The sequence below is a fragment of the Pituophis catenifer genome, unplaced genomic scaffold (assembly GCF_029215685.1).
Source record: "Pituophis catenifer annectens isolate HBS135680 unplaced genomic scaffold, rPitCat1.0.hap2 SCAF_13, whole genome shotgun sequence".
Classification (NCBI taxonomy): Eukaryota; Metazoa; Chordata; class Lepidosauria; order Squamata; family Colubridae; genus Pituophis; species Pituophis catenifer.
Window position 1 is genome coordinate 6,783,202 of NW_027256893.1, and position 26,324 is coordinate 6,809,525.

General features: G+C 43.9%; 1 protein-coding gene across 1 annotated transcript in view; it reads left to right on the forward strand.

Annotated features, from left to right (window-relative positions):
- Positions 1-26,324, forward strand: part of SLC12A3 (solute carrier family 12 member 3) — a 42,681-nt gene that overhangs the window by 13,443 nt on the left and 2,914 nt on the right. Inside the window, exons 8-24 of the mRNA XM_070953243.1 lie at positions 71-201; positions 2,096-2,180; positions 3,277-3,431; positions 5,373-5,480; positions 7,496-7,619; positions 8,993-9,094; positions 9,785-9,940; positions 10,031-10,130; positions 11,000-11,111; positions 14,295-14,435; positions 16,823-16,929; positions 17,846-17,928; positions 19,351-19,419; positions 21,174-21,275; positions 22,738-22,849; positions 23,095-23,181; positions 23,812-23,947. Coding sequence (XP_070809344.1) covers positions 71-201; positions 2,096-2,180; positions 3,277-3,431; positions 5,373-5,480; positions 7,496-7,619; positions 8,993-9,094; positions 9,785-9,940; positions 10,031-10,130; positions 11,000-11,111; positions 14,295-14,435; positions 16,823-16,929; positions 17,846-17,928; positions 19,351-19,419; positions 21,174-21,275; positions 22,738-22,849; positions 23,095-23,181; positions 23,812-23,947 — 1,910 coding nt within the window. The remainder of the gene's footprint in view (positions 1-70; positions 202-2,095; positions 2,181-3,276; positions 3,432-5,372; positions 5,481-7,495; positions 7,620-8,992; positions 9,095-9,784; positions 9,941-10,030; positions 10,131-10,999; positions 11,112-14,294; positions 14,436-16,822; positions 16,930-17,845; positions 17,929-19,350; positions 19,420-21,173; positions 21,276-22,737; positions 22,850-23,094; positions 23,182-23,811; positions 23,948-26,324) is intronic.

The window sequence follows — 26,324 nt, forward strand, 5'->3', positions numbered from 1 at the left end:
ACCTCCCTCCATGCACTTCCCTAAGTTCAAGCATAACTTTATAAACCCAAATATTCCAATTTTTTTTCAGCCAACATTTTTGCTCAGAACTTTGTTCCCAGCTGGCGGGGCCCTGATGGCAGCTTCTTCGGTTTGTTTTCCATCTTCTTCCCATCAGCCACTGGCATCTTGGCAGGAGCCAACATTTCAGGTGATTTGAAGGTAGGCCTGGTTGGCTGGGGCCACAGGGAGGAGAAGGGGTACCTGGCCAGGTGAGACACCTTGGATTAACGGGTGTCATCTGTGCGTCTCAATGTTTGCATGCAAACTCTCAAGACAGAAAATGTCAAGTGTCCCATGCCACCATAACTGGTGGGGTTTCCTAGGAATGAATGGAGCCATTAATTAATTAGGGCTGTCTCATTTTAGGAGAACTAAGACTTATTTGCTTTGAGCCTGTCAAGGATTTGAAACCTATGGAATCTGTTGTGGCTCCGTTACCTGAGCCTGTGTCATCGGCAGGAGAGGACTCCGAGAGTGAAGGAGAGGAGTTGGCAAGGCCTCCCTCTCCAGGACCCTCCTCTCTGGCAATGCCTTCGGTGTCCGCCGAAGGGCAAGAGATAGGGCCAGGGCCAAGCATGTCCACGCAGCGACAGGTGGACAGTAATGAGGGAGATGAGTCTTGGCTGGATCCTCGGCAGTGTCGCAGAGATAAGTGCGCGCAACAGAAGAAGAGGCGTGCCAGAGATTAAGCTGAGTCACTGGACCACACCCCACAGGGTATAAAAGGGGGTGAGGTGGCCATTCAGACTCTGTGACGGACAAAACTAACTACTATTGAGTCACATTGCATCTTTGGAAACAACATTATCTGCCTTGGGTTTAATTACGGACTGGACAATTCTTGACTGTGTATATTTTGTTTTATGAGTAAAGTTCTTGGCAAGCAGCTACTGGGTTGCTGCCAAGCGTCTTATCGGAAGAATTTGTTGTCTGCCAGTTTATTTAACCGTCGGCTGTCTGTTTGTGTGTGTGTGTGAGACGGGGACAGAACAGGAATCCTTGATGCTCTTTGAGCTTGGTTGTATTCTTGCAGACATCTCATTATCCAGCTAGACATCTCATCAGTGCTAGAAGGGGTGGCGTTTCATCTCTGTTTATATACAGTAGCTTGCCCTTTCAGTATTGGCGTGTTGTTTTCTTCTTGGCAGTTCCTTGATTTAGACTGTTGTTTACTGTTTGATTGTTGTTTGTCTGATTTGCTAGATCCTGGGGTACTGTTTACTGCTTGATGGTTACCTGAAGGTGCCTGGCACTCAGACAAATTGGCCATCAACACGCACATAGTGATAAACAACATCTACATATCATTCAAAAGGGACAACCAAAAAGCCAAAAAAAAAAAAAAAAGGAAACAAAAAGATCAAAACACCTCCTCACTAGCAATCAACTCCCAGATAAACAGGGATTAACACAGTGGTGAAATCTGAACCGGTTTACGACCGGTTTGCTGGCTGCGCATGCGCAGTGCACACCACGTGCCAAATGTGTGTGCACACAGTGCACGTCAAAAGGAGGTGTGCGGTAAGTAGAACAGAGCACGAGGGGGGGGGGGTGATCAGCTGTGGCGCGCAATGTTTTTTTTACTTTTAAAAGCATTGCTTTTAAAAGTAAAAAAAAAAAAGCCTCTGACGATCGCGCTGCTCAGTTGTGATCGTCAGAGGCTTTTTTTTCTTTTAAAAGCATTTTTTCTACAACCTCAAAGAGGTTGTTAAAAAAATGCTTTTAAAAGGCTCTGACGATCCCAGCTGAGTTGCCTGATCGTCAGAGGCTTTTTTTTTTTACTTTTAAAAGCTGAAGGGGTTGTAGAAAAAATGCTTTTAAAAGTTTTTTAAAAAAAGCCTCTAATGATCACGTGGGCACAGGGGGTGGGATGGGCGGGGGAGGCACAGGGATTTTTGCTACCGGTTCTCCGAACCACCCGCCACCATCGCTATCGGATCAGGCGATCCGGTCTCAACCAGGAGCATTTCACCCCTGGATTAACATCAGGATTAATAGTAGACCAACCATCAATCTGATAATTGTCACATTATCATTTGTTTCCCTTGGCCAGGATCCTGCTGTGGCAATTCCTAAAGGAACCCTCATGGCTATTTTTTGGACAACCGTGTCATATCTGGTTCTTTCGGCTACAATTGGTATGTTTACGGATAGATACAACTACACATATTAGGACAAAATTTGTGTGTGTGTGAATTCAGTTTAGCAGACAAAGAATTTACCACACAAATTTTTGTAATTTTTCTAACTCACTAGCTGGCAAGATGGGGCCAGGGACAGAAGGTGGGAATAAGGCTATGAGAGGTCTCCTTTTGGTTACCCTCCAGGGGTGAGTTCTATTTAGCTTTACTACCGGTTCGCAACGGGGCCGCATTTGCCCTCTTCTGCGCATGCGCAGAAGCATCCTGATGATGTCGAGGTTGGTGGGCGGAGCCTCCCGCCAGTTTTACTACCGGTTCTATAGAACCGGTCCAAACCGGAGGCAACCCACCACTGTTACACTCCTATTTATTTATTTCTTTTATTTTATTAAATTTCTATACCGCCCTTCTCCCGAAGGACTCAGGGCGGTGAACAGCCACAAGATAAAAACACATAAATACAAAAATTTAAAATCAAATAAAAACGAATTAAATAATTTGGCTAAATTTAAAATACCCCATAATTTAAAACAAATTAAAATTTACATTTAAAAAGGGGAGAGGATTTAGGCCAGGCCAGCTTGATGAAATAAAAAAGTCTTAAGAGGACACATGAGCAGAATGTAGAAGTATTTAGACACACCGATGTTTTCAGGTTGAATTCTAGGCTCTCAAAATGATGAAAGCTAAGTGCAGACTTTTGCATTTCAATCCAGTTGTTGCACCAAGCACAACTATGTCTTGCATACGGTGTTGTCTACTTTTGGCTGATGTAAAAATTCTAATTTCCGTCTCTTCCCCTCCCGTATGTCCTGATCTTCCATGGACTTGGTTCCAAATGTCTTTGAAAAAGCTAAAAATGCTTCACAGCATTTTCACAGAGAGCAATCAGAGAGAAGACGATGGGAAATCCCACGCACATTTTTCCCCATTGTTTTCGGCCTCTTTGGGTTTTTGGTACTAGCTGATGTGAAAGCTGCAATGCTCAAAGCTGCAGAGATCTTCATAAAAGATTTAGGGTTAGGGTCTTCATTGGAAAAAAGAAAACGGAATGGAAAAGAAGCAAGAAATTAACCTTGATGGTTCTTCCTAGGTTCTTGCGTTGTCCGTGATGCCTCCGGGAGCATTAATGATACTGTCCTCGCTGGTTCCATGGGTTGTGAAGGCATTGCTTGTGGCTACGGCTGGAACTTCACGGAGTGTGCTCAGAGCCACAGCTGTCGATATGGGCTCATCAATTATTATCAGGTATAGGATTGTAAATTGTAGAGTGTGACAGTTGGAAGGAGTTCACCTAGTTCAGGTGTCGGCAACCTTAAACACTCAAAGAGCCACAAAGGTCTTAACCGGAAGCTCCCCCTTCAATTCTGGAGCCGACCGGAAGTCCAGTTCCCCCACCATAGAGTCTCCTCCTAATGTAGCGTCCTTTTTCCTCTGCTGACCGGAAGTCCAGTTCCCCCACCATAGAGTCTCCTCCTAGTGCAACGTCCTTTTTCCTCTGCTGACCGGAAATCCAGTTCCCCCACCATAGAGTCTCCTCCTAGTGCAGTGCCCTTTTTCCTCTGCTGACCGGAAATCCAGTTCCCCCACCATAGAGTCTCCTCCTCCTAGTGCAGCATCCTTTTTCCTCTGCTGACCGGAAATCCAGTTCCCTCACCATAGAGTCTCCTCCTCCTAGTGCAGCATCCTTTTTCCTCTGCTGACCAGAAATCCAGTTCCCCCACCATAGAGCCTCCTCCTAGCACAGCATCCTTTTTCCTCTACCTGCCCTAACTGAAAGCCCTATCAATTGTGGAGCCGACCGGTGACAGGGAGCCACAGCAGAGGAATGAAAGAGCCACATGCGGCTCCAGAGCCACAGGTTGCTGACTTCTGACCTAGTTCAACTCCATTCTGAGGGCTGAAATCTACTACATGTAGGAGATGAGCAGGCAGAGCTGTGGGGGAGGGGGGAGGAGGAGGTAAGTGTGTCATTAGCTTAGAATCCTTACTTTGCAACAAACAGTCTAAAATCCAACCTCTCTTGAATCCCGTTGACCTCTTATCTGGCATCAATTTAGTACTGAACTTTAACTGAGTAGATTCTTGTGTTTCGGCTTGAATAAAATGTCTGTGCTGCAACGTAACCTATGGTCCTGATCAGTGGTGGGATTCAAGTAATTTGACAACCGGTTCTCTGCCCTAATGATTACTTCCAACAACCAGTTTGCCAAACTCCTCAGAAAGTTAACAACCGGTTCTCCCGAAGTGGTGCGAACTGGCTGAATCCCATCACTGGTCCTGATCCTTTGCGCCTAACATTACTACTGTTTCCCCACTACTAGAGGTGTTCACTTACCACTGTTCAGGAGGAAGAGAAGTTGCATTTAAATGCATATATTGCATTTAAACCCTGATGAGAATCAAATGTAGGCCTCTTTTTTTTCCATGCAACTTTTCCAAACTTTATCCGAGGCTACTCATTTGGTAGTGAAATCTTCAGATAGCTCCAAATGTGTTGGCTGAATACTTTTGAACATTTCAGTACAGGTAGTCCTGTACTGAATAGAGTCCAACGTTGCTAAAGCAAGACAGTTGTTAAGTGAGTTTGGCCCCATTTTTCGACCTTTCTTGTCACAGTTATTAAGCGAACCACTGCAGTTGTTAAAACAAATTCTTCATAAACAGTCCTTCGGCCTTATCACAAACCTTTGTCTTTTCTTGGCAAAAGTTCAGAAGCAAGAGACGCTGACAATAAACAAATGTAGCAACGTTGGTTTCCTACAAAGATCCCAAGAGCCGTTGCTGCTCTTTTAAGCCTTCTGGGAGGGGCCAATCATCTCCTGGCCTTACTCCTTTGTCGTCCTTTTTGCTTTAGCTGCTCTTGCCTTCTGGCAGCTCTTCTCATATGTGCACTAGGAACAGGCTCCTCCTGTTCCTCTGCCTCTCTGCTGTCAGCCTCTGGAGGCTCCGGAGTCTGCACCTCACTCCCCGATGGCCCTGGCCCCATCTCTGCCTCCGATGCAGAGCCCTCATCCGAGCCTTCCCCTGACTCCAGGACTGGCTCATTGTCCTCCCCAGCCTCCTCACTGTCTGACTCCGCTGCCAGCTCCACAGTCAGCTGGTGAACCACAACAGACACAATGTCTTCATCTACATGCACAATCCACATTTCAGTTCAAATTGTCTACCTGTTTTCTTGTCCTGCAGACCATGAGCATGGTTTCTGGCTTTGCCCCTCTCATCACAGCTGGGATTTTTGGGGCCACCCTCTCTTCGGCTTTGGCGTGCCTCGTCTCAGCTCCCAAAGTCTTCCAGGTGAGATGCATTATTGATCTGTCGAAGAAGACAATTCCCATCTTTGTCCGGTGTCAGGTTTCTGTTTTGGTCAGAGAATCCTAAAGCTGAAAGGGTCGAATGGGGCCATCACGTTCCTATCGTCCTCAATTATCCACCCATGTCTTGGGTGACTATAATGATGGGAGGTGTAGTCCCACCTTTGGGCAACATGAACTTGAAGAAGATGGACACAATTTTCTGGTCACTGCAGTCAGAGTTTCCCAGAGTAAAGGTGAAAGTGCTTCCAAGTCAAGCTCACCTCTTGGTGTGTAGAAGAACTGCTATGATGATTAACAGATTAACAGAGTTGGAAGGGACCCTATAGGTCATCTAGTCCAACCCCCTGCTCAAGCAGGAGACCCTACACCATTTCTGACAAATGGCAGTCCAGTCTCTTCTTGAAAGTCTCAAGTGATGAAGCTCCCACAACTTGCAAAGGCAACTTCTGTTCCATTGGTTGATTGTTCTCAGGGACATTGGGAACAGTACATAAGTGGTTTGCCAGATTCCCCCCACCCCCCGCAGCATTAGACTTCTGAGATTGACCCATCCAAATGATAACCCCAGTTGACCTTACTTAGCTTCTGAGATCAGCCACGGTCACCTGGCTATTGTTTTCTGAGGTGGCTTCTCAGAAGAACCTGAGCAACAAACCAACAAATAAACAAACAAACAGCTGTCTGAAAATTTACAATCTGAATTTTGACATAAGAATACGACAGAATTGACATAGGACCATCAAGGAAAAAAACAGCAGGGAAAGAATAATTTCCTTTAGATGAACATGCAGAGACAAATTGGATTGTATCGGCTATTCTAGGAATAGATTGCTCTGCTTCGGGGTTTTGTAAATAAATATTTCTAGGATGTGTGTTTCCTTTAGGAAGCTTAATGTTGCAATCCAGGCCGTCAGGTGATGGCCAGGAATGAAGGGTGGGTTTGAAGGCCTCCAAAAAGTAAATTAAAACATTTCTTTTTGGATCCAACCTCTGCTGATGTTGTTGGCTTAATTTTTGCTTTACTGACTGGAAAAGTTATATCCTGTTTGCTAATAGAATATAGCAATATAGAAAAATAGAGACCAGCCAATAGGCATTAAGACAATGCTAGTGACATATATTTCATCTAAAAAGAGACTTGATCGAAAGCTAGAGAGATAAGCTATGAGTTTACCATGTAGCCCAGATTCTGATATACAGTTGAAGGCACATGGCATACATTTAGTGTGCTACCCAATAAAGGAGAATATTTGTAGGTCAGGGTTGAAATGAGGGGTCCTTGATGCTCTCTGAGCTTGCTTGCTTTCTTGCAGATGTTTCATTCATTCATTCATTCATTCATTCATTCATTCATTCATTCGGGCAATGAAATATCTGCAAGAAAACAAGCAAACTCAGTGTCAAATTTGGGTGTTGCTATTGAGAAAACGCCAACCTTTCCTTCCTTGAGCCTTGGATGATGAACTCTTCGTGCATGGAAAGTCTTAATTTTTTGTGGGAATCTATGAGCATATCTATGACTCAGTGGCTAAGACGCGGAGCTTGTCGATCGAAAAGTCGGCAGCTCAGCGGTTCGAATCCCTAGTGCCGCGTAACGGGGTGAGCTCCTGTTCCTTGTCCCAGCTTCTGCCAACCTAGCAGTTCGAAAGCACGTAAAAAAGGCAAGTAGAAAAAATAGGGACCACCTTTGGTGGGAAGGAACAGCGTTCCGTGCGCCTTTGGCGTTGAGTCATGTCCGCCACATGACCATTGAGATGTCTTCGGACAGCGCAGGCTCTTCGGCTTTGAAACAGAGATGAGCACCGCCCCCTAGAGTCGGGAACGACTAGCACATATGTGCAAGGGGAACCTTTATCTTTTATTGAGAAAACGCCAACCTTTCCTTCCCTCAGCCTTGGACGATGAACTTTTCCTGCAAGGAAAGTCTTAATCTTTTGTGGGAATTTATGAGCCCTTGAGAAGCTGGCATGAACTGTCACTCTGCTTTCCCAACAGTGTCTTTGTAAGGATGAACTCTACCCTGCCATTGGCTTTTTTGGAAAGGGCTACGGAAAAAATAATGAACCCATCAGGGGTTACCTGCTGACGTACCTCATTGCGGTGGGCTTCATTCTGATTGGTAAGATTGGCAAAGAGGTTCTTCATGCAAAGAATCTGGTCTTGCTCTCAGGGGATTTTGCTAACCAAAGAGGAGGTATCCGTTCCTTTGACAGTTGTCTGAAATAAAATGTTTCATTCTCAAGCACAGTTCTCAGAGTACTTTTTAGCAAGATTTATTGAGAGAGCCTCAGTGGCTAAGATGCTCATGGCTCAATGGCTCAATGGCTAAGACGCTGAGCTTGTCGATCGAAAGGTCGGCAGTTCAGTGGTTCGAATCCCTACTGCCGCATAACGGGGTGAGCTCCCGTTACTTGTCCCAGCTTCTGCCAACCTAGCAGTTTGAAAGCATGTATAAAAAAATGCAAGTAGAAATATAGGGACCACCTTTGGTGGGAAGGTAACAGCATTCCGTGATCCTTTGGCATTGAGTCATGCCAGCCACATGACCACGGAGACGTCTTCGGACAGCGCTGACTCTTCAGCTTTGAAATGGAGATGAGCACTGCCCCCCCTAGAGTCGGGAACGACTAGTACATATGTGCAAGGGGAACCTTTACCTTTACCTTATTGAGAGAGGGAAAAATAGTAAACCAAACAAGGCAGTCACTAAGTGAGACCTGTCTATAATTCAAAGGCCCAGAGACAAACTTTCATAGAATATCACTTCTGGAAAATGCCAACCGCCTACAGGTAGTCCTTGACCTATGACCACAATTGAGCCAAACATTTCTGTGGTTAAGTGAGACGTTTGTTAAGTGAGGTTTGCCCCATTTTATGACCTTTCTTGCCACCGTTGTTAAACGAATCACTGCAGTTGATAAATTAGTCACCTGGTTGTTAAGCGAATCTGGCTTCCCCGTTGACTTTGCTTGTCTGAAGGTTGCCAGAGGGGATTACGTGACACTGGGAACACGGCAATCGTCATAAATATGAACCAGTTGCCAAGTGTCTGAATTGTGATTGTATGATCCTGGAGACGCTACAAAGGTAACGGTGAAAAACAGTCATACATCACTTTTTTTCGGTGCCTTTGTAACTTTGAACTGTCACTCTATGAACAATTGTAAGTTGAGGACTACCTGCATTTGGAAAGACAGTACAAAGAATTACCAATTATACACCATTTTTAATCATTGACAGGTAGAAGATCCGATCCATGACTTATTACATTGTATGCCAAAGAATAACTAGGTTCCAGTGTTGATGTTAGCCCAGGAAATGTCAATCCGTCAACCTAAAATTGCAGACAGATAAAATTCTACCGCATCTCTATCCCTAAACTGCGACTTCTGTGCTAAAATCCCTCCCGTTTTTTTTTTTATTGCCAAATTTCTGTGTTTGGAACAATAGGCCCAAATAAACTCACCATCTCTCTTTCCGCCTTCTCCGCAGCGGAACTGAATGCCATCGCTCCCATCATCTCCAACTTCTTTCTCTGCTCCTACGCGCTCATCAATTTCAGCTGTTTCCATGCCTCCATCACCAACTCGCCAGGTGAGGATTTTCATCCCATGGCTTAGCAGCAAAGATCACCCACCAAGTTGGGTTCAAGAGCTTCAGAAGTTTCCTTCCAGGAAACATAAAGTTAGGGGGGGATCCTTTCTGAATTCCTTTCTCTGCTTGCTATGCTGCTGGGGGCTCTTCCCTCCCTTATCTAATTGTTCTTTTCCCACCATCTAAAGTCATTCCCTCATACCATTACGTATGCTGACCAATCTTCACTCTGCAAAAAAGGCAAAGAAAGGGTATAATAAAGAGCCACGGTGGCACAGTGGTTAGAAGGCAGCATTACAGGTTAACTCTGTCCATAGCCAACAGTTCGATGTTGACTGGCTCAAGGTTGACTTGGCCTTCCATCCTTTTCAAGGTTGGTAAATAAGGACCCAGATTGTTAGGGGCAAGAAGCTGACTCTGTAAACTGCTTAGAGAGGGCTGGAAAGCACTGTGGACTGGTATATAAGTCTAAGTGCTATTGCTATTTAGAGTATTTGAAGAGTTGTTTGGAAGTGCCTTATGAATGGACTCATATCAGTGGTGGGATTCTACCGGGTCTGCCCGGTTCAGGCAAACTGGTAGCGCCGGCGGTAGGAGGTTCCGCTTATCCGCCCGAATATCATCACGGATGATGCAAACCAGTAGCGAATACCACTACTGACTCATATCAAGTATTTTTCTCCCTTTCAGGTTGGAGACCCTCCTTTAGATATTATAGCAAGTGGGCAGCTCTGTTTGGGGCCATCGTTTCTGTCATTATCATGTTCCTGCTAACCTGGTGGGCTGCCCTCATTGCTATTGGGATTGTGGTGTTCCTGCTCGGATACGTTCTTTACAAGAAGCCTGGTATGTAGAACATATTTTTTTAAAAAAAATACAAATTAAAATACTGCTCAATAAAACAATGAACTGATCTGAGGTAACTTTTCTTTCCAGGAGTTAACTGGGGCTCATCTGTTCAAGCTGGTTCCTATAACATGGCCCTGAATTATTCTCTGAGTCTCAATGAGGTGGATGACCATATTAAAAATTACAGGTAAGGTTTTGTAAGCCGCTGGGTTTCAATGGGAGACTTTGCCGGTGAGGTTCAGGTGCCATGTAAGTATATCTCCTCTCAGGGGTGGGCTTCAGATCCTTTAGCCACGGGCTTCCTGCTCCATTGCTGGATGCTCATGGCCATGGTGGGTGTGGCCTAGTCGGCTGCCTGCACCATGGTGGGGGGAGGGGCGTTTTCGCCCTCCCCAGGCTCCGGAGGCTTTTCTTGAGCCTCCGGGAGGGTGAAAACTGCTTCTCCTGGGCTCCGGAGGCCCTCTGGAGGCCGGAAACAGGCCCGTTTACAGACTTCTGGAACATCCGGTAAGCCCATTTTTTGTCCTCTGCGCAGCCCCTGCACTTACCTGGAATGATGAATGGAGACTCCTGGGAGGGGTGGGGTGGGGTGGGAGGGGTGGAATTTGGGGGTTTGCCGAACGATTGGCTAGAGGATCGCCTGAACCCTGCCGAACCCCGAGAACTCTACCCCGGCCTCCTCTGATCTGCAAAAGTTTACCAAAATCAGCTTTCCCCTCCAAGAATCTTGGTGCTTGGTAGAAATTCCAAACTCCATTTTTCCCCCATCCATTGTTTGGCTACAAATTTGCTCGTGGTTCAATCCATCAGGAAGATCCATGATGCAAATTCAGATGCAACGTCATGAAGGAGGACAAAGCAAGAGCAAAGGGAGGTTGATGGGCTTCTGCCTTGCCCTTCAGCCATGAAAACCTGGACGTTTGTGCACCATTGATAGCTGCTTGTTGTGATTGTCCTTCTTTTGTCCTTTCTGGAATCCAAGAGCAGTCACACAGAAGGAGTGGACTGGTTCCATGCAAATAGTCAAGTACTAATATCTCCTTGTTCTATCTTCAGGCCTCAATGCCTCGTCCTGACTGGTCCTCCTAACTTCCGCCCAGCACTGGTCGATTTTGTGGGAACTTTTACAAAAAATTTGAGTCTGATGATCTGTGGGAATGTGTTGATCGTGAGTATTTGTTCCTACCAGATAATTAAGAAATTGCAGGTCTATGCTATCTTTATCTATCTAATTCCATTGTTTACCTACCTATTTCTTCTGTGTCTATCCATCCATCCATCCATCCATCCATCCATCCATCCATTCATCCATCTACCCATCCATCCAACCAACCAACCATCATCTCTCTCCCTCTCTCTCTCTCTCTCTCTGTCATCTATCCATCTCTCTTTCTCTCTCTAATAAAGGATAATATTTGTAGCTTGGGGTTGAAATAAGGAGTCCTTGGTGCTTTCTGAGCTTGTTTTTTCCTTGTAGACATTTAATTAGTCATTAATTAAACATCAGACATTGTCTGTCTTCTTTCTTTTCTCCTTCTCCTCCTCCTCCTCCTCCTCCTCCTCCTCCTCCTCCTCCTCCTCCTCCTCCTCCTCCTCCTCCTCCTCCTCCTCCTCCTCCTCCTCCTCCCCCCCTCCCCCTCCCTCTGTCCCTTCTCCCTCCCTCCATCATTCTTGGGAGAATGTTGGCTCATGAGGAAAGGAAACATCAGCTTTAATCTCAGCTGGGACACAATGCTCCCTCTGCTAAGGACCTGAAATGGAACTGCAGCCTTCAGCTCAGCAGGCTCCAAGTAACAAAAAGCAGATTTAATGGCTGGCACGTGTCTATTTCAGCAGCTTCGGTGGCTTACCTCCAAGCGAGATCCTTTGCTATCCAAACGGCAGGTTGCTAGCCAACTAAATCTTCCCCTCCACCATTTATACAGTCAATGATAAAAAAAAAAATCAGGAGGAGTCTGGCTGTGAAAATGTGTGCCTTTTCATAAAATTAGCCTGCAAAAAATGCTATCAGAACTTCAGATCTGGGGCAGCAAAGGATTAACACAGCTCTCCTTCTACCATATCGTCAAATATATAGCAGCCCCAAGTACTTCTCTTCAGCTTTCATGTTTACTGCAGAGGCCAAGAGGAACTTACAGGATGTCTGTGGAGTCTGATAACAAAGCCAACACTTGGCTTTCAACAATTGTCCTTCTGGAACAATCCCCAGCTAATTAAGCAAGAATGAATGAATGAATGAATGAATGAATGAATGAATGACTGCTAGATTGGTTTTCATCTGCAAGCTGAATTGCCAGGATAAAAATAGACAATTTTTGGAGAAGAGAAAATGCAATCTTCGTAGGACATGCTGCTCTGGAGATGTTCCACCATTAATCAATCTCTCTTTTTCTTTTCTTCTTGGAAAAGACCATTTCAATAAGTAAATGTCTGAATCCTTTCTGTAATTAGGCCAGCAAAGCGGTTTTTAAAAAATACCAAGTACCCAAGAGAGGCGTATAAATCTTAGTTTCAACAGGAAAGGAAATCTGAGCCTACACTTCTAGGTTGAGCTGTAGAAATCAAAACTTTTTGTAGAAGAAAAGTTTGCCTTTTCCCAATTTGTTTAATATAACTTCAGAATTATTTAAACCCATTTTCTTGTGTAATAAAAAAACAACAACAGACAATCCACTAGCCACCTCTAAACTTATCATGGGTAACTATTAAACAAGCTTAGCATGTTGGGCTACCTTTTTAAGCATGTTGTATGAACAAAGCCCATGAAACATGGATTCTTGTTCTTGGACTCGGTGCTCAGGATTCATAGAATGTTTAACAGATTAACAGAGTTGGGAGGGACCTTGTAGGTCATCTAGTCCAACCCCCCGCCACCCAAGCAGGAGACCCTACACCATTTCTGACAAATGGCAGTCCAATCTCTTCTTGAAAGTCTCAAGTGATGAAGCTCCCACAATTTCCGATGGCATGTATCAAGCCCATGGTTTGTTTAATGACTTATTGCCCACGTCACAACTTATTGACTGAATTGGTGGTTTACAGATTAGAATTACTGGGCTGAAGCAAAACACTAAACCAAATTCAAACCATGTTCAGTTTAAGCTTTACGTTAAGTGCTTAGCTTGGTAGGAGCACCTAACAAACCGTGGCTGTTTTCTAACAACTAAACTGGGTTTTGAAACCCTGAAATTAATAGTTGGACTTTATGTGTGATGTAGCAATAGCAATAGCACTTAAGACTTATATACTGCTTCACAGTCCTTTCCAGCCCTCTCTAAGCAGTTTGCAGAGTCAGCCTCTTGCCCCCAACAAACTGGATCCTCATTTTACCCACCTGGGAAGGATGGAAGGCTGACTCAACCTTGAGTTGGTCAGGATCGAACTCCTGGCAGTGGACAGAGTCAGCCTGCAATACTGGATGGATGGATGGATGGATGGAAGGAAGGAAGGAAGGAAGGAAGGAAGGAAGGAAGGGCAATATCAATAGCACTTAGACTTATATACCGCTTCACAGTACTTTACAGCCCTCTCTAAGCGGTTTACAGAGTCAGCCTCTTGCCCCCAACAATCTGGGTCCTCATTTTACCCACCTCGGAAGGATGGAAGGCTGAGTCAACCTTGAGTCAGTCAGGATTGAACTGTTGGCAGTGGGCAGAATCAGCCTGCAATACTGGATGGATGGATGGATGGATGGATGGAAGAAAGGAAGGAAGGAAAGAAAGAAGGAAGGAAGGAAGGAAGGAAGGAAGGAAGGAAGGAAGGAAGGGCAATAGCAATAGCACTTAGACTTATATACCGCTTCACAGAGCTTTACAGCCCTCTCTAAGCGGTTTACAGAGTCAGCCTATCACCCCCAACAATCTGGCTCCTCATTGTGCCCACCTCGAAAGGATGGAAGGCTGAGTCAACCTTGAGTCAGTCAGGATCGAATTACCAAACTGCTGGCAGCCGACAATCAGCAGAATTAGCCGCAGTACTACATTCTAACCACTGCACCACTGTGGCTCTTACCATGTACATAAAGAATAGGGCTCAGTTGTGTGTTTGCAGACAGGGGTGAAATCCAGCAGGTTCTGACAGGTTCTGGAGAACCGGTAGTGGAAATTTTGAGTAGTTCAGAGAACCGGCAAATACCACCTCTGGCTGGCTTCAGAGTGGGGAGGGAATGCAGATTTTGCATTATACTTCCCCTGCCACGCCCACCAAGCCACACTCACCAAACCACACTACGCCCACAGAACCGGTAGTAAAAGTCTGCAAGCAAACAACCAAGCTCAGAGAACACTGAGGACTCTGCGTTTCTTCCCGTCTTCCTGTCACTGTGACTCCTTCCTATGCTTCTTTCTCACAGGGGCCCTCCAGACAGGCGAATGCTGAAGTGGGACTTGCTTCCAAAGGCCACATCAAATGGCTGACCAAGCGAAAGGTCAAAGCTTTCTACACAGGCATCTTAGCAGAGGACTTGAGAACTGGAGCACAAGTCCTTATGCAGGTAAAATCAACCTTGGAGTAATGAAATGCTAATCACACCCAGGACCACCTGAACTGGAAGTTGGCTTGCTTGAGGAATTCTTATGTGCTTTTTATTAAAAAAAAAAACTTTGCTCTTATGATCTATAGTAATTCTTGGGTCTTCCTATCAGGGCTTGCACTATCCACTAATAGAATAGAATAGAATAGAATAGAATAGAATAGAATAGAATAGAATAGAATAGAATAGAATAGAATAGAATAGAATAGAACATATTCTATAACATAAATAACATAGTAGAACAGAACAGAATAGAAATAGAATAGAATAGAATAGAATAGAATAGAATAGAATAGAATAGAAAAGAAATAATGATAGAGTAGAGTAGAATAGAATAGAAAAGAAATAAAATAGAACAGAAAAAATAGAATAGAATAGAAAATAGTACAGAAATAGAACAGAATAGAGCAGAAATAATATAATCGAACAGAGTAGAAATAATAATAGAATAGAGTAGTGTAGTATAGAGTAGAATAGAATACAATAGAATAGAAATTAAATAGAAAATAAATAGAATAGAACAGAACAGAAAAAATAGAATAAAAAGAAAATAGAACAGAAATAACAGAATAGAACAGAATAGAATAAAAATAATAATAGAGTAGAAAAGAATAGAAAATAAATAGAATAGAACAGAAAAAATAGAATAGAATAGAAAATAGAATAGAATAGAACAGAAATAATATAATTGAACAGAATAGAAATAATAATAGAATAGAGTGGAATAGAATAGAATAGAATAGAATAGAATAGAATAGAATAGAATAGAATAGAATAGAATAGAATAGAATAGAATAGAATAGAATAGAATAGAGCTGGCTGTCTGGTCTCTTCTTAAAAGCCTCCAGTGATGGAGCTCCCACAACTTCTGGAGACCACTTCTGTTCCACTGGTTAATTGTCCTCACTGTTAGGAAGTTTCTCCTTAATTCCAGGTTGCTTCTCTCTTTGATTAGTTTCCAACCATTGTTTCTTGTATTTCTTGTAAATAAATAATTCTTATTTGTTCCTTTGTTTAAAATTATTATAGCCACCCAATCCTATAGACTGACCACGGAAATGTCTTTGGACAGCACTGGTTCAATGGCCTTGAAATGGAGATGAGCAACACCCCCTAAAGTTTGCAACAACTAGTGGAGTAAAATCTGCAGGGACTCCTTCCTAGCCTATGAATAGAATAGAAAGTAAAGTGTTACTCCCCAATGGAAGGAGGTTTCGAAGTAGTATCTATCACAAGACTAGTTTGTTCCTTATGCCACCCATCTTGTAAATTCGCAGGAGTCTTTTTCCCCCCGCCATGTACATGTATACATTTGAACTAGAGTATGATGTTTCTCTGTGTCATATATGTGGGTGTATGTGGGTATTTGCATAATGGTTTTCCTTTGAGAGCTGAATGCAATGAAATTTCATTTTAATGTATGCTGATTAGTGTACATTTAAAGTGACAATAAAATTTCTCTATTCTGTTCTGTTCTATTCTATTCTATTCTATTCTATTCTATTCTATTCTATTCTATTCTATTCTATTCTTATTCCATTCTCCCATCCCATCCCATCCCATCCCATCCCATCCCATCCCATCCCACTCCACTCCACTCAACTCCACTCTTATTTCATTCTTCCATTCCATTCCATTCCATTCCATTCCATTCCATTCCATTCCATTCCATTCCACTCCACTCCACTCCACTCTACTCCATTCTTATTCCATTATTCCATTATTCCATTATTCCATTATTCCATTATTCCATTCCATTCCATTCCATTCCATTCCATTCCATTCCATTCCATTCCATTCCATTCCATTCCACTCCAATTCACTCCACTCCACTCCATTCTTATTCCATTATTCCATTATTCCATTATTCCATTATTCCATTATTCCATTATTCCATTATTCCATTCCATTCCATTCCATTCCATTCCATTCCATTCCACTCCACTCCACTCCACTCTACTCCATTCTTATTCCATTATTCCATTATTCCATTATTCCATTATTCCATTATTCCATTCCATTCCATTCCATTCCATTCCATTCCATTCCATTCCATTCCATTCCACTCCACTTCACTCCACTCCACTCCATTCTTATTCCATTATTCCATTATTCCATTATTCCATTATTCCATTATTCCATTATTCCATTATTCCATTATTCCATTATTCCATTCCATTCCATTCCATTCCATTCCTTTCCATTCCATTCCATTCCATTCCATTCCATTCCATTCCATTCTATTCTATTCTATTCTATTCTATTCTATTCTATTCATGCAGGAGGGTTGGTAACAATGGATGTAGAAAATATTTTTAGTTTAAAAGTCCATCTCTTTCTTGATAAAGGCCTCAGGTCTTGGGAGAATGAAACCTAACGTTCTGGTGCTTGGATATAAGAAGAACTGGCAGGCAGCACATCCCCAGACAGTGGAAGAATATATTGGGATGCTGCAGTAAGTACAACTGGCCATTGTCTTAAAAATCTTCTAAGCCAGACTTCTCAAATCTAGTCTTCTCAAAAGGTCTTGAAATCTTCAGGAAAATGTCATAAATCAGTTGCAACTGTCTTTGGTTGCATCCTCTCTGTCTGGATGACTTACTGGAGTAACACACACCCTTCAAACTTAGTGAGCGGATTTTGCATCTGTCCAAAAATTGCATCACGCTTTTCAGCTTTTTAAAGAAATCACAATGCATTCCGACATAAGTAAATTGAGAGAAGATTCTGTTAGAAGGGCAGATTTGGCTTTCTTTTTTTAAAAATAGAATAGAATAGAATAGAATTCTTTATTGGCCAAGTGTGATTGGACACACAAGGAATTTGTCTCTGGTGCATAGGCTCTCAGTGTACATGAAAGAAAAGATACATTCGTCAAGAATCATAAGGTACAACACTTAATGATAGTCATAGGGTACAAATAGGCAGTCGACTCATACTAGGAAACAATCAATATCAATATAAATTGTAAGGATACAAGTAACAAAGTTACAGTCATACAGTCATAAGTGGGAGAAGATGGGTGATAGGAACGATGAGAAGACTAATAGTAATGCAGATTTAGTAAATAGTTTGATAGTGTTGAGGGAATTATTTGTTTAGCAGAGTGATGGCATTTGGGAAAAAACTGTTCTTGTGTCTAGTTGTTCTGGTGTGCAGTGCTCTATAAAAATGAAGTATATTTCAACTGTTCTTTTGAGAAAAATATCTCATCATTGTAGTAAAAAGGAGTTGGATGGCCTTCCTTTGGGAAAAGAGATTTAGGGATAGACGGACTCACTCGTGCCATACTATCTTAGGTTGTCCACCTCTGAAAATCTCCCTCATGCTGACATTTGAGTTTGCTTTTCTTTTTCCCCCCGCTATTCCAGTGATGCTTTTGACTTCAAATACGGAGTATGCGTGATGCGCATGAAGGAGGGACTCAATATTTCTCGGATCATGCAGGCTCACAGTGAGTTCCACCAGAAAAACTTCTCCAGAGATTGTGCAAGGAAGAGGGCTTGAACTGATTTAAGTGCAGAAGCAGAGACATATCTTAGAAAGAGGCCCTTTTGTAGATTTATATGTCTTCATTTTTATGCTGCTTTGTAAGAGAAATTGCGTTCAAAGGACTCAGACTTCCAATCCATCAAAATACCTTACACGCTAATTTTAGCAAAGGCAACGGTATTGTGCATGTAAAAAAAAAGGAAGGATGTCACCTGCAAATCTCCAGACACCATCCCAAGGGTGAAATCCAGCAGGTTCTGACAGGTTCTGGAGAACCGGTAGTGGAAATTTTGAGTAGTTCGGAGAACTGGCAAATACCACCTCTGGCTGACCCCAGAATGGGGAGGGAATGGGGGTTTTGCAATATCCTTCCCCCAGGAGTGGGATGGGAATGGAGATTTTGCAGTATCCTTCCTCTGCCACGCCCACCAAGCCACACCACGCCTCCCAAGCCACGCCCACAGAACCGGTAGTAAAAAAAATTGGATTTCACCACTGCATCCTGACTTTTTTTGTGGATGCAGATATCTTTATCTGGAAAATAAAGATAATGCAGGAAAATGATGTTTTGATTTATGGCAAGTTTTTACTTTTTATTTATTTTTTAATGTAAAAAGTTGTATGGCGTGGGTAGAAAACCTACTGGACACCAAAGGAAATGTCCTCAACCTGATTATATCTTCCTGGCCCATGGGGGAAACTCCAACACTAAGCCATAATGTGTTCAGTTTGATTAAGTTGATTAAGTTTGTTGATCTAAACCAACTGCTTTAGATAAACAAAAGTTTGCTAAATGCATCCATCAATTCTGTGAACTGGTGGTTGTAGCTGGAGTAACACACTGCACGTTGGGCCCTAAGAATCAAGAGTGACATGTGGAGTTACTTGGGAGTAATTTTCTTCACCTAGAGACATTTGCCAGACTAAAGCAACTATTTCCATCACTAATAGATTCATTTATTCATTTATTACACTTCTATGTCATCCATCTCCCTGAGGCGACTCTAGATTCTCAATATATTTTGGGAATCGCTAGGGAGTAGTCATTCTAATCCTCTTTCTGCCACTCCAACTTTCCAAGCTGCCTTCTGGAATACAGCCCCTCCCTCCTGGGAATCCAGACCACACTCCATTACACTGCACTAAACTAAACTTAATTTAACTTCGTGATCAAATCACAGTTAACTGGGTACACATCACGGGGGTACACATCATGCTAAGCTATACATTTTTGCAAAAAAGTACAATGGCTCAGTTCACTCAACAGTCTAATCCTAGATAAAGCAACCGTCATTATGACGATGTGCCATATAAATGCGGGAAGCTGTTCATTGTCCAGAATATTATAAATTTGTCTTGTTGATTGTCTCCTTTCTGTCTCCAGTTAATCCAGCTTTTGATCCAGCAGAAGTTCCTCAGAAAAGCAGTGAAGCACCTGCCGTAACAGGCACATGTCAGTTCTGAAATTTTTTTTGACTGGGTTCACATAATACACCGAATTATGATATTTGCCAAATGGGGTAGATTTGCAGGAGACTTAACCGTGTCTTACAGACAAAGGCACAAGGCTGTCAGTGGGCCGAGAAGCTCTTCTGTCAAACACAACTGAAGTTGCGATAGCTTCATCACTGGAAGCCTTCAAGAAGAGACTGGAGTGCCATCTGTCAGAAATGGTGTAGGGTCTGCTGCAGAGGTGAAATCCAACAGGTTCTGACAGGTTCTGGAGAACCGGTAGCAGAAATTTTGAGCAGTTCGGAGAACCGGTAGTGGAAATTTTGAGTAATTTGGAGAACCGGAAAATACCACCTCTGGCTGGCCCCAGAGTAGGGTGGGAATGGAGATTTTGCAATATCCTTCCCCTGGAGTGGGGTGGGAATGGAGATTTTGCAGTATCCTTCCCCTGCCACGCCCACCAAGCCACACCCTCCAAGCTACATCACGTCCACCAAGCCATGCCCACAGAACTGCTAGTAAAAAAAATTGGATTTCACCACTGGTAGAGGGTGGGACTAGATGACCTACAAGGTCCCTTCCAACTCTGTTAATCTGTTAAACAGCTATCAACATCTCTCTGGCCAGCAGCTGTGGTCAGAGGAAATGTCATTGTGAGGCCTTGAAGGATGCTTCAGAAACCAGAATGGGTTTAATCGTCTTTGGGTGTAAGCAGTAGTCTGACCTCTCATTTTTGAGGAGAATTTATTTTATTTATTTATTTTATTAATCATATTTCTATGTTGCCCACTCTCTGAGGACTCTGGGCATCTTACAACAATCGACAGTATACTAAATAGCATATTGCCCCCCAACAATCTGGGTCCTCATTTTACCCACCTCGGAAGGATGGAAGGCTGAGTCAACCTTGAGCCGGTGAGATTTGATCTGCTGAACTAGCAGTCAGATGAAGTAGCTGTAGTACAGCACTCTAACCACTGCGCCACCTCGGCTCATTTGCCGAATTGGGACTCATTCTGCTTTCAACCTCTGCAATCCCATTATAACACGGGCATTGTTAGAAAGAAGACAACCTGTTGGGATTAGGATTTGCAAAAGAAACATATAAATGAAACTCTGAGGAATGATTGCCTGTTATTTCTGGGAAAAGAAGGGAAGGGAAGGGAAACTCAACATTCAACCATCAGCAACTGGTGGAATGCCTTGCATTCAGAAGTTGTCGGGGGCTTTTAAGAAGAAAGGAATATTTGTCTTGAAAAGATATAGGGCCTCCTGCTTAAGCAGGGGGTTGGACCAGATGACCTCCAAGGTCCCTTCTAACTCTGTTATTCTTTGTGAAGAACGAAAAGAAGGGAAAGGAGTAAATGGGTGAAGAAGGGAAGGGAAGGGAGAATTTGGAGGTGAAAAGGCTGGTTCTCCATTCCCCCATTTTTGAGGTGGTTGGTTTCAAAGGAAAGAAACTTTGCAGTTATGCTGCAGCTTTGATAACAAAATAGGAAGAGATTATATCTCTTCTCTTCTCTTCTCTTCTCTTCTCTTCTCTTCTCTTCTCTTCTCTTCTCTTCTCTTCTCTTCTCTTCTCTTCTCTTCTCCTCTTCCCTCTCCTCTCCCCTCTTCTCCCCTCCCCTCTTCTCCCTCCTCTCCTCTCCACTGCCCTCTCCCCTCCCCTCTTCTCCCCTCTGCTCCCCTCTCCACTCCTCTCTCCTCTCCTCTTCTCCCCTCCCCTTCTCCTCCCCCTTCTTTCCCCCTTCCTAGTGGATCCTGATGCTTCAGTAGCAGAACAACAGGCGAGCACCATTTTCCAGAAGGATCAAGGCAAGAAAACTATTGATATCTACTGGCTGTTTGATGATGGAGGTAAGGCTGGCTCGCCCTTCTCACGTAGGGCTCAAGAAGAAAACGAGCCTTGTAGTTGCTAAATGGACTCTTGTTTCTTTTTTTCCTGGGTTTTCTAGCATTCTCTCAGTTCTGGAGGTCTCAGTAGGGATTCTAAAGGGTTGCAATTTAGTAGGCAATACCCAGCCAATGCTTTTGGTCAACCAGCCCGTAGCTTCTTAACTGCCCGAACTCTGATTTTCTTTTCTAAAAATGACAGCAGTGACATTGTTTCATTCCAGGATGTAGAATCATAATCTACCCTCTTATTGAAGCTAACTTGACTCCCTGAGATCTCATCATCTTACATTGGGTTGAGTTTTGGGAAGGTAGTTCTGACCCAGCTCCCCAAGCATGACAAAGCAGAGGTGGGTTTCAGCAGGTCCTGACCAGTTCTGGAGAACTGGTAGCGGAAATTTTGAGTAGTTCGGAGAACCGATAGTAAAAATTCTGACTGCCCCCCCCATCTATTCTCTGCCTCCCGAGTCCCAGCTGATCCGGAGGAAATGGGGATTTTGCAGAATCCTTCCCCTGGATTGGGGTGGGAATGGGGATTTTGCAGTAGCCTTCCCCTGCCACGCCCACCAAGCCATGCCCACAGAACCAGTAGTAAAAATTCTGACTGGCCCCGCCCTCATCTATTCCCTGCCGCCCAAGTCCCAGCTGATAGGGAGGAAATGGGGATTTTGCAGTAACCTTCCCCTGCTACGCCCACCAAGCCACACCCACAGAACCGATAGTAAAAAATGTTGAAACCCACCACTGCGACAAACCCTCTGAAGTTAAATCAATGATTCCTTTATTAGGAGCGCCAGCAGCCCCGACAAAAAGTTTCTCATTCAACGCAGGCTAACAAGTCTGTCTGGCAGGGAGATGAATAGTTGTCTGCCACACCTATTCATCTCCGCCCCCTGCCTTTGATCCCCAGAGCTAGGGTGGGGCTTTGCTAGCAGTGGTGGCTCTTCCTTTCCAAGGACCGGCCCATAGATTTCCACTGCTCTCCTCTCCTCTGCCTTCTGCGCATCTGCATGTCAGGCACTGGACCCAGCTGTTCCTCCTCTTCCTCGTCAGCCACCTCCAGACCTGGGGGCTGTTGACTCCATCTGAGGGTTGACGGACGACCCAGGCTCTGCCCCTCTCTCTCTCTCTCTCTCTCTCTCTCTCTCTCTCTCTCTCTCTGTGCCAGCTCCATTCCCTCTTCCCCCTCAGAGCTCTCAGGTTGCCCTGATGCAGGCCCTGACTCCCACAATGCCTCCTTCTCCTCTGATTTGGTTGCTGGAGGAGCCGGCGGCCAACAGGCCACAGCAGAAGGAATGGTTGGACTGGAAGACCTCCAAGGTCCCTTCCATCTCTAGTACTCTGTGTTCTAAGTAGGATTTAAATGCAATCAGGAGAAGAAGGGGGTGTTGGTTATTGAGATTCCTCTGTGGTTTTCCATCACTAGGTCTAACTCTTCTCGTCCCTTATCTCCTCGGCCGCAAAAAGAGATGGGGGAAATGTCAGATCCGGGTGTTTGTCGGTGGGCAGATCAACCGAATGGACGAAGAGCGGAAGGCGTAAGTTCCACCTACGGAATTCAGGGCTGGTGTGTCCCAAATACACCGTTTATATGGAGAAATGGAGTTGGGGGAAGCATCAAAACAGGGAAATATATTATAAAGCCGCCCTGAGTCTCCGGAGAGGGGCGGCATATAAATTTAATAAATAAATACAAATTTAGAAATATAAATTTAATAAATAAAATAAAGATGGTTGAAATCACTTTTTTTCCCCACATCTTAATTTTTTTCCCCTTCCTTAGGATTGTCTCTTTATTAAGCAAATTTCGGCTTGGATTTCATGAGGTTCACGTCCTTCCAGACATTAACCAGAAACCCCGACCTGAACAGTAAACATTACAACTACTACTACTACTACTACTATTATTATTGCAATTGGAATTGTTATTATGCATTAATGTATGGACCAATACTTCAGCATCCAACCATAAAACCTATTCCAGTTAAAAATGTATTTATATACAGTAAATTACACAGTGGTCATTAAATGAATCCAGCTTCCGACACTTTGCTTGTTGTAAGCTGGCTGGGAAGGTCACCCATAGCAATCCCGTGACCCTTGTCAATACATGCCAGTTGCCAAGTGCCTGGAGTTTGATCATGTGACCATGAGGATGATGTGAGGGTTGTAAGTGTCAGGACCAGTTGTAAGTCAGGAGGAGGAGGAGGCGTGGGAGTCAGGGCATCAAGGCAACCTGAGAGCTCCGAGGGGGAAGAGGGAGTGGAGTTGGCCCAGAGAGAGAGACCGAGGCGGAGCCTGGGCCGTCCGTCAGCCCTCAGGTGGAGAGTCAACTATTTAATTCGATTTTATCTCTGCTTTTTAAATTTTGTATGTATGTATTTTATTGTTGGCTGTTCACCGCCCTGAGTCCTTCGGGAGTAGGGCGGTATATAAATCAAATAAAAGTAAAGTAAAGTAAAAGGTTCCCAATGGAAACTCACGGTGGTTTTGTCCCTAGCGTGAAGAGATTTGATGATTTGATCGCTCCGTTCAGACTGAACGATGGCTTCAAAGACGATGCGGTGGTGAACGAGATGCGTCACGGCTGCCCGTGGAAAATTTCTGATGAAGAGGTTGCAAAAAACAAAGCTAAGGTTCGGATGACCTTCCCTGGGGTTGTTTTCAGACATCGGGACAAGAAAAGAGCCTTGGTAGTACAGGGGTTTAAGGCACCCTGTTATTAAGCTGGTTATTAAGACCAGCTGCCTGCAATTAGTGCAGGGTTCGAATCTCGCCAAGGCTCAAGGTTGACTCAGCCTTCCATCCTTTCTAAGGTAGGTGAAATGAGGACCCAGTTTGTGGGGGCAATAAGCTGACTTTGTGTAAATATACATATACAAAAAGGATGAAGGCTATTGCTGAGCACATTGTAAGCCGCCCTGAGTCTTCGGAGAAGGGCGGCATATAAATCAAATAAAAAAAAAAAAAAAAGGGGGGGGGGAAGTAGGGAGAGTGTTTCATCTGTTTCTGACTCCAAGTCTTTGAACCTGACACCTTTGGTCGACCTGGCTAACCTGTCAGGGAAGTTTAGAATTCCTTTTACAATCTGTTGGAAGGGGAGTGGTGCGGTGGCCTAGAGGTGGAGTTCTCGCCTCACAATCAGGAGGCTGTGAGTTCGATCCTAGGTAGAGGCAGATATTTCCCTCTCTGGGCACAGGAAGAATATATCAGTGGTGGGTTCCTCCCGGTTCGGTCCGGTTCGGCCGAGCTGGTAGCAGTGACGATATGACGTCACCGAACCAGTTCTACCCACCCCACCCTCCCACCCCCACCCCCAAGTTATTCTTACCTTTTATTTGGTCCCACCCCCAATCTATTGCTGCCTCCTGAGTCCCAGCTGATGACTAGAGGGAAAAAAACTGTTTAAACTTTTGCCGCGGGGCTTCAAAGGGCCGCCCTACAGCTGATCAGTGTTAAAAGCAAACAAATGAGTCGGGTCGTAAGTGCGAGGACTGGTCGTAAGTGCGAGGACCTTCCAGAAATGACTGACCAGCTAGCCACGCCCACCTAGTCACATGACCTCCAAGCCACACCCACAAAATAAGCCACGCCCACAGAACTGGTAGTAAAAAAATTTAGAACCCGCCCCTGGAATATATCTGCGGAACAAAACTCCGTATTGGCAACAGGAAGGGCATCCGGCCAGTAAACTCTCTGCTAGCTCCATTCGATTGCCCAGATTCCACCCCGCAAGGGATTATGGGGTCATTAAAAGAAGATGATGATTCTGTTGGAAGGTGTTTTCAAGCCTACTCTCTTATGGGAAGAATAAGAATGTTATTCCAGTGTTGATCTGGACATTCAACAGCCATTCTACCCAAAAGCTGAACTGAATCCGCTTTCCAAACGGAATTGAAAATCCAGATCAAATGATTAAAGTTGACCCCCTCCTTTTCTCAAGTCTGTTAGAATCAGAGAGAAGAATCAGAACGACTGGATTTGACGCATGCAGCTGAAACTGTGAATTTGACTTGATTTTTGAAAGGGATCAGATTCATCCATGTATCCCTGGTTGTCGGTGGAAGCAGAGGGCTTGGGAAAAGAGCTGGGAAAAAAGATGGGAAAAGAGATTCTGATCATGAGGTCAGAATGCAAATCCTGTGACTTAATATATGCATTATGGAGTCAGACCCAGATTGGCAGGGCCATTGTGAGTTTCTGGACCTCTGCCCAGGTATATCGCAAAAGCTTTGTCCTTGTGATCCTGGTGAAATCTGGCTTGACTTCTTGTTTGCACTGTTGGGGTTTAAGGTGGAAGAGAACTTTGAACCTTCTATCTTGTGGTTTTTCTGGATGCATCTGATCGGTTGCTCTGTGACATTGAAAGCTAGACTTGAATTTTGGTCTGATCTTGCCAGGTTCTTCTTAAATTTTTTTTTTTAAAATTTGATTTATATGCCGCCCTTCTCCGGAGACTCAGGCCGGCTTACAATGCGTTAAGCAATAGCCTTCATACTTTTGTATATTTTATACAAAGTCAGCTTATTGCCCCCACAAACTGGGTCCTCAATTTACCTACCTTAGAAAGGATGGAAGGCTGAGTCAACCTTGAGCCTAGCGAGATTCGAACTTCCTAATTGCAGACAGCTGGAGTTAAATTACAATGCATTAGTCTGCTGAGCTATCCAGGCTCCTATATATTTTATAGAGAACCTCCAAACTCATTTGCAGGGTTCTTTTTCCAGAACATTTGCTAGGGACCAAAGTAGGGAGTGGATTCTTGTCTGGATCTCCAAAAAAAAACAAACAAACAACCCAACCCAACAACAACAACAACAAAACCCACAAAACCACATATTTCTTTATGTGGTGGAACCACCAACTGAAGGAGAGAATGTCACAATAGGTGGCTTAAAAGACCTTCCATCTTAGAGTCCATTCAAAGGAGAAAATGTTTGAGTTGAAACCCTTAAAGTCTATACCTGCCATTTCCCAAGAGAAGGCAGACAATCTGGCAAGATTCTTGTAAGC